The sequence below is a fragment of the Myripristis murdjan genome, chromosome 11 (assembly GCF_902150065.1).
Source record: "Myripristis murdjan chromosome 11, fMyrMur1.1, whole genome shotgun sequence".
Lineage (NCBI taxonomy): Eukaryota > Metazoa > Chordata > Actinopteri > Holocentriformes > Holocentridae > Myripristis > Myripristis murdjan.
In genome coordinates this window covers 28599446-28608025 of record NC_043990.1, presented here as the reverse complement: position 1 = coordinate 28608025, position 8580 = coordinate 28599446, and the positions used below count along the sequence as shown (strand labels likewise).

Genomic DNA, 8580 nt, shown 5'->3' with positions numbered 1-8580 from the left:
GCAAGAGGTCACTGGCAAAAGGCGAGACTGGTTCAAGCTAATGGGTGGGCCACAAGTTAGCAATTAAACACTTAGGGCTCTAGTTTCCCGGCGCAGCGCGGGGTGGCGCAGTGAGGCGAACCCCGCGCAGAGCTAGTTTCGACCGGCGAAGCGGCAGAGGCGGACAGTGTCCAAGTTTCGCAGGCGGAGGTTCGCCGAGATGGGAGTGGTGGCGCAGCGGGGGGAGGTGCCGACAGATTCGGCTTGGCGCAGTGACAGTTTCGTGCCAAAAGGCTTCGCCGAGGTGCGCCAAAAGCTCGCCGTCTGAAACCACGTCTACTTTCAGCGCAAGGCGGAGCGGGGCTGGCGCAGTGGAAGTTTGGCTGGCTGGCGTACATTACCAAAACCTCACAATCAGCACAAACGGTGCCAATCTCCTTTGATCTGACATCAGCTGTGACGGGACAGTTGATATGGAGATATATGTATGTGCTGATTGTGATCGTAGCATTGAATAGTGTTTTTTTCGGTATTTATTGCATCGTTCATGTGTCTGACATTCCGGAAGCCTGCCTGTGAGGTTTTGGTGACGTGTCCGCACTGCTCGCCGGTCTCCGCTCCGCGCCTGTCTCCTGAGCTCCGCTCCGCCTGCGGCAATAGACCTCCATGTCAGCTGTGTAAACTTTCATTATGCCTTCGCGCAGCGCATTTTAAAGGCAAGGACAGGGGCTCATTTGATTGGTTACATGTGAATCGGCTGTGTCAAACCCACTCCATGCCTTCTCTCCTCCCTTGCGCCGGTAGGAGGGACGGCGGAGTACTTGCGCCACCGAGAACGGCGTGCCAAACTTGGAAAATCCGCCTGGCCACTCCCAGTTGGCGAAGCGCATCTGCGCTACGCCCCCGCCTCGCCTGGTCTGCGAAACTAGAGCCCTTAGTATAACTGGCTAGGTTTGTGGGCAAGAAGAAATTCCTTTCTTAAATTAATTATTCAGGTTACCTGGACTGGGTTGTCATATGTTAAAATTATGAGTACACCAAAGAACTGTGCATGACATACTTATGTCATCATCACTTACGTGGGTTGCATCCTCCTACACTTGACATTGATTGGTTTGTAGCCAGGCGTGCGTCTGACGTTGGCTTGTTGTCAGTTTAGCAGGTAGTCTTCTATCACCATTTGAATGAACACAGAAAAAATCAGATTCACTCAAAAAACAAACAAACAAAAAAAAAACTGATTCATTTGGTTTTGACTGTATGGCATTACTACCAGCAGCACCAACTTCAAGTACAACACAAAAAAGTTCAAATTTGCTACAATGTTGCTACTTTAACTCAGACGTTTCTGTCTGCTTGAGAGTGTTAACTTTGTTCCCATTAAGGAGACGGGGTTGATTTTACCCATTGCGCACAGCTGTACGAGCGCCATCCAGAAAAGGTTTCACACGAAAAGCAAACTGAACCATGGTTTAGCTTGATCTGGACTGAGACCACCTCTTGTCGTTAGACTAAGGTTTGGCTGTTTGGTCCTGACCATGGTCTGAGGGAGGTTTCAAACCTGTAATTTTGGTTCGAATCACAGTAAAAAAAAAAAAATCTATGTGTGGACCAAATGAGGTAGATGTGAGAGGGCCCTTATTCACCACAAATGAATGAAAAACAAATTTAGCAACAAGTCCTCCAACCCATATGACCACATAAGTCATTTGATCCTATCGTCTAATATGTTTATTGATCCCTGATGGTAAAATCTTTGGTGGAGGACAGTCTCAACTTAGTGCGAACAACACAAATCTATGGATCCATCCTGCCAGGTGTCGACAGTGCAGGTGGTTGGTGGGGGTGTAACAGCGGGGGGAATGTTCTTGGTTCACGTTCTATCCCCCTGCAAGTCATTTTCTTCTGACCTTTTTTTTGCTTGTCCATTTTATAGTTTTGCAGTTTTCATCATCCATGGTCAGTTGGAAATAGGCTGGTCCAAAAAATTTGTTTCTATTTTTCAGTTTTTAAGTTGCTCTTGTATTTATTTGCCAGGCAGCATTAAAATGGGCTTTAAATGTCTTAAAATTCTTAAAAACCTGAAACCAGCAGAAACTTTGAATAATTCCACCCATATCCTTGTACACTGGAGGAAGTATAGTACTGCCCTCCATCTATCTCCCTTCAGCTTTGCAGAAGCTGTATGAGTGCACAGGTTGTCATGCAGATGCTGACATGTTAACTGGGAGCATTATTTTTAGTTTGGCTATCGGGATTATATCTGTATTTGTATCCATATGGCCGCAGATGATATGTGAAGTACTCCAAAGTGTACTGCTGAACAGCGTAAATATAGTGAAATGACACTATAAAGTCAGAGCAGCATTCTGGACCCTGTAAAAGAAATCAAATGAACAAATTCATAAAAGAATAAAAATAGCTATATGTATCTAGAGTGCAATGTATAATTGACATTGTCTGTGCAGATCTTCAGTCATCCAGGTCATGGTTGTCCGCATAAAGTTGAATGGAGGTCAACTGGACTTGTTTGTAGACTTTTGAAGATGTTTCACTTCTCATCCAAAAAGCTTCTTCAGTTCCAACAGAGTTGTTTGGTGTATGATACTGAATGCATGAGATATTCCATCCTTCGGTTGTGCATCTCGCTGATGCCATTCTATCTGAAATTGTTTCAGTTTTTATCAGGCTCTTTGTTGCCTCTTTGACTAACAGCATCTGCATTCTGTGTGTGTGTGCGTATGGGTTACCAAATGCAGAAGGTCTTTCCAGTAGTACTTTATTTATACATCCCCAAAAATGTTCCATCTGCTTTTTAAGTATTCTCAAGTCGTATCTTTGCATTTCTCAATATACTGTGCTAGCTTGCCAGTGCTAACTTGCATTTCAGCTTTCAGTGCTTGCTTTAGACGTGAGCTGCTAATGAGCTGGATAAAGTTTAGGTAATGATTCAAGAAGAAAACATTTAGCTGAACATGAAATCTTCACCCACAATAGAAAACATCCCACCTTTATTTTTCCACAGCACTGTTTCAATGTCAAATTACTGCCTGGTTGTAGTTGGGATGCCTTCATGTAACCCTTTCTTGGTTAGGGAATTGATTTCTTTCACTTTTTGCACATGGAGGAAGGACATTATTGGGATTTTAGGACATTGCGCTAATTTCAGGAAATTATCCAAGGAGAATTGAACTGATGGCAACTGGACTTTAATAGATGCTTGGAGATGTTTCCATTTTCATCCAAGAAGCCTCTTCAGTTCTGCTGAATTAAACAAGTTCTGCTCAGAATTGAAGCGTCTTGGATGAGAAGCGAAACATCTTCAAGGCCAGTCATCCTTGACTCAACTCTTCTTGGACAGTCATGACCTGGATGACAGAGAACCTTCACAGACTTCATGAAATTCTGTTAGCCGTAAGAGCTCACAGAGTTAATGTGGGATAGAGTGTATATTGTGTTGCTCACCTCTGTTGGAGTGTAGTATTCATAAATCAGAAACCAGGGCCGTGGTCTTGGGGGCTGCCTGACCACATAATAGTCGGGTGGGAAGGGATGAAATGTTTGTCGCCCTTTCAGGTCTCTGGAATCTGCAGGATCCACCTTCATGGTCTCCATACATTTCCCCAAAGCCATGTCCTCAATGTCTGAGAAATGGGTGCATTCCCCACTTTTGAAGCCCCTGACAAATCTTTTCACTGCTTCCTTACTGAGGACATAACCTGCACCTCCGCTCATGTAGCCTTGCTGGACAAAGGGGCGAAATCTTCTCCCCAGGTACAAGGGTTTCTCCGGATCATATTTCGATAGGACGTGACGTAGATTCTCAACGACAACAAATGTGTCATCATCCGCTTTCAGGAACCACTCGGCTTCATCCAAGTGGTTCTGGTGGATATACTGAAAGGCTCTGATTGTCTTCCAGTAAAGGTTTTCCCTCCCCTCATCCACATCGAGCCCCACGGTGGGGAAATCAGTCTTCACAGAGCTCATATACAGTACTTTGTCGCAGCGCCTGGCCCATGTTTCTTTGATGTGTTTGGTCCGGGACTGCAGGTACTTGGGTCCTGTCAGGATCCAGCACAGGATTCGCGTTGACTGGGAGAGATTGGCTGCTGCTTCCCTGTGCTCACCTGGAATTACTTATTTATAAAGACAAAATATAAGAAATGTGTGGTACATACTGTACCTCAAGACTCTGTACTTTAGACAATTATTAACAATGTAAGACCTTTTTTGACTTTTGACGAAAGGCGAAATGGCTTTTACCTCTGCCGCAACCTGCCTGAAAAGCTTATAATACAAGAATAATTTTATCTTCTGGATCACTTAGTTTATTAAACTTCTCTTCCAGTAGACTTGATTTTGTATCTCTTATATCTCACTTGTTTTGTATTTTATCCTAGAATTTTTACTATTCAAATTTCTTATTTTGCATTTTTTTTTTCAGACAGTTACAATGATGTTTAATTTTATTTGATTGGTAAAGCGTCTATAAATTCTGATCTCAAATGTTTATTCATATCAGTAGCAGCAGCAGTAGTGATACATGGCAAAAGCTATATATTTCTACTGACTACAAGTTTAACATCTAATTGGGATTCCTTCTTATGTACAGTCACAAACATAACAGCCACAAAAATCCAAGAAAGAAATCGGACTCTACCTGTATGGATATGTTGTGGAACTTGTCTGTTAACTTCCCGATCAGTGACATTTCTCCAAGAGAACATAAGTGAATGTAGGGAAAGAAATCCCAGCAACACTCCAGTGATGAAGAGCAACTGAGAGGTAATGTGCTTCATTTCCCTGAATTCCAACCTGGACAAGTAAGACAGAGAGACAATAAAACAGGCTGAAAAAATCTAACAACACTATCTTGAATAAGCTTCACATACTGCCCTGTGTAGACTGAAAAGCTCTTACATAGCATATTAAAACCAGTTTTTGATCAATGGGAAAAAAAGAAAAAGAATAAAGCTTCAAGCTGTGCATTTACAAATTTCATGTATGCCATTAGGAGTGTCCTTACCTTCTCAAAATATAAATATAAAATAATAATAATAATAATAAGGAGGGAAAACCCTGTTCCCTTCAGAGGATCGTGAAGGATGGTGAAATGGTGAAAGGCAGAGCAGTAAATCAAGTTTGGTCAGATTGCATGTGGCATATAAAGCTCCAACAAGTGTGCCAAGCCTCTTTTGCAAAAGGTAACTTCCTTCTGCTGAAGAAAAATAAGGAAGTTAACCCTCAAGGTTATTTGACCTATACCAAATAAAAGCTCTCACGTCACTGTACTTCAGCCTCACTCGGGATATTATTATCCAGTGTATTTCTCAGTGGTAAAATATGTCAAATACAAAATAATATTCCTTTGGAGCTTGATAGAAATCTCCCTGATAAGTAGTGCACATGCAAGGCTGTAACAGCACACTGTAAGCAGGGTACCAAAATAAACATGAACAAGTGTTAACTACCTGCATTGGTCCGTGAATGGTTCATTATACAACTTGAACAACAACATGAATTATACTTAATCCGTGGAGCAGTGTTAGTAATATCAATATTGCAAGTTTGCCAAGTGGGAGCATAGGGGTGAATTATGCACCACTGTTCTCCACTACCTGTGTTTTTAGTTTATTCTTTACTTCTTTCTTCTTTTCTAATTTGTGCGGTGTTATAGAAGCAAAACAGGTATATGACAGCTTTATTCCAAGCAAATTGAAATCTTACTGTGATGGAGTCTTTTAAAGGCATAGCTCAGTCATGTTGAATCATAGTTAGTGCAGTGATTACCTACTGCAGTAATCATACTAAGTGCAGCAGGCACTTGATTAACATTAATTCAGAACATTCACCTTTGTTTATCTAGGAAATAACACTTTCTCATGTCCAGCTGTGATTTCAGGAGGTTTCTTGCTTTATACTGACCCCTGGTGGCGACTAAATGGCCAGTTGCCAGCTCTATTGAATTCAGTTGGTTTCGATTTGTGTATATCACTATGCTGTGTTTTCATTTGGTGCAGTTTTTTTTTTCACCAGAAGGGGAAATATTCATGAGAGTTGAGCACAAAAACAAATATTTTTAATGCTGTTATTTCTCATACGTAAGTCTGACAGTAGCAAAACCAGCTTAGATGAAGATATGACGCTACCTGCTGGTGAAAATATTTTTAACACAAAATAAAATTAAAAAAAAAAAAAAAAAAAAAAAAAAAAAAGAAATAAAATTAAATTAAATTGCCCAGAGCAACATCATTATTGCTCATCCCATGTGTTTTATACCTGGTTGTGATATTAGAATGCAAAGCAGTCAAAAGTAGTTTGATGGATATAATATATAATTTGATTGTGAATTATAATGTAATTTAAGTATTATTCATAAGAAAGTAAAAAATCTCAATTACAAGTCAATACTATATTTTAAGTAAACTTCTCTGTCTGTTTCATATTTCATATCAACACAGAACATGAACACTTTGCATATGTTGGTATTGATAATGCAAGCATAATGACAGAAGTGACAGAAAAAGGTGTGTTTCTTCTTGTCATTAGGAATCAGTGGCACAGAGATGTTCTGTCAGGACGTCCTAGTTGTCCTCCTCTTTGCTGGAGAAACAGCAGCAGAGACATTTCAGAATCCTTCTGCAGAAGCTCCTGATGCGGCCTTTCTTCTTCTTCTTCTTGGCCACGACCGCTGAAAACGACAGACGTTTCTTTTCACACTTCAGTTCAAAACTACAAACACAATGAAGCTGTAAGCCTTTAGACGAGTGACTGACCAGGCTGGATGTCTGCTGCTGCGTTGTCCTCCAGCTTTGAAGAAGACATGTACTTCTGCCGGACAGCAGCCATTTCCACAGCAGTGGTGCACTCTGCTGTACAGTCTGGGCTCTGGTCGTCTGAGCTCCTGCTGACATCAAAAGTTATTTAAATCTGCTGCCTCCCAACAGTCAGTAGAGTGAAATGATCCAACACATCACAAAACACCAGCTACCTGTTGCTTGTCTTGGCCTGCAGGATGAGTGGAGGCTCCATGAAGAGGAATGGATGCTGCAGCATCTCAGATGGTGTCACACGCTGGTCAGCGTCCAGCTGCAGCATGGTCTGGCAGCTGACCCTGAGTCTGCCTTATGTATTTTATCTGGAGACAGATAACAGCATTACAAATTAGTAGGGCTGTAGTCTGTTAGTCGACTGGTCGATTTATTGGTCGATACGTTCTTGGTCGACCAAAATCTGATTGGTCGATTATTTGCCGTGTTAATTTTATCAGGAGTGAAGCACTAAGTGCTAATGGGGGTGTTTTCAGAACACCCTGTTTCACAGGTAACAGTCTGTCTTCAGAACACCCCCTTTGTTTTTTCACAATTTTGGATTAGCTCAACCCACTGGCGGAGACAGATAGGTAGGCCTGTATGTTCTGAATTGAAGAAAAAATTAGGCCTGGTTTTCCAAATATTTGCTTAAATAAGAACATTTAATGAACATTTAGTCCTCTGCCATGTCAAAGACGTTATCAGTGTGGCAGCATTTTACCAAAATAGATGAAAAAAAAAATCAAATGCAAACTTTGCAAACGACAGTTTGCGTATCACAGCTTAACGACCAACATGGCATATCACCTGAAAATGGTAAGCTAACATGTCTGCGTTAGGTTGCTCCGTCAGTTATGAGTATAAACATATCAGAATTGGCATATTTCAAAGTTTTAGTCTAATAATCGTTTTATAACTGCAGGGGCACACACCCACAATGACGGCAGCTTGACATAGGAGAGAGTCCCACTGCTATGGAAAACATCAAGCCTTGTGCCAGTGCCCAAGAGAGGGCGCCCCAAAACCCACAATGACTACAGGCCCATAGCTTTAACGTCACGTGTGATGAAGGTCATGGAGAGATTGGTATTGGAACATTTCAGACCACTAGTGAGCTCTTCATTAGACCCCCTGCAGTTCAGATATCAGCCACATGTTGGTGTTGAGGATGCCATAATTTTCCCACTGCAGAGAGCCTATGCCCATCTTGACAGGCCAAACTGTTCAGTGAGGATGACATTCTTCGACTTTTCCAGTGCCTTTAACACTATCAAGCCTGAACTATTGTGTGAGAAGCTGGAGGTCATGCAGGTGGATGCCCCTATGATCCGTTGGATTGAGGATTACCTGACGGGCAGACCGCAGTCTGTGAGGTTACAGAACTGTGTGTCTGACCGTCTGGTGTGTAACACTGGGGCTCCTCAGGGGACTGTGCTGTCCACCTTTCTGTTCACTTCAGCTACATCTCGGAAGCCTGTCACCTGCAGAAATTCTCAGATGACACTGTTGTGATGGGTTGTGTGGAGGGGGAGCCTGGTGGACCGTTTTGTTGACTGGTGTGCGAGAAACCACCTCCAGTTAAATGTGGACAAGACAAAAGAAATGGTAGTAGACTTCCAAAAGAAAAGGAGCCCACCTGATCCAGTCTGCATCAGGGGCTGTGATGTGTTGCTGTGATGAGTCGGTCAGCTCCTACAAATACCTGGGAGTCTACCTCAACGACAGACTGGATTGGTCCACCAATATGACTGCCATTCACAAGAAAGGGATGAGCCGGCTCTATTTT

General features: G+C 42.3%; 1 protein-coding gene across 1 annotated transcript; it reads right to left on the bottom strand.

Moving 5' to 3' along the window:
• Positions 1 to 937: 937 nt before the first annotated feature.
• Positions 938 to 5090, bottom strand: c1galt1a (core 1 synthase, glycoprotein-N-acetylgalactosamine 3-beta-galactosyltransferase 1a). The gene is made up of 4 exons (XM_030063785.1): positions 5009 to 5090; positions 4643 to 4797; positions 3445 to 4118; positions 938 to 2355 (listed from the first exon to the last, which is right to left on the bottom strand). Exons 2-4 carry the CDS (start codon positions 4779 to 4781, stop codon positions 2200 to 2202), a joined length of 969 nt encoding a protein of 322 aa, XP_029919645.1. The 5' UTR covers positions 4782 to 4797; positions 5009 to 5090; the 3' UTR covers positions 938 to 2199.
• Between the last annotated feature and the right edge of the window lie 3490 nt (positions 5091 to 8580).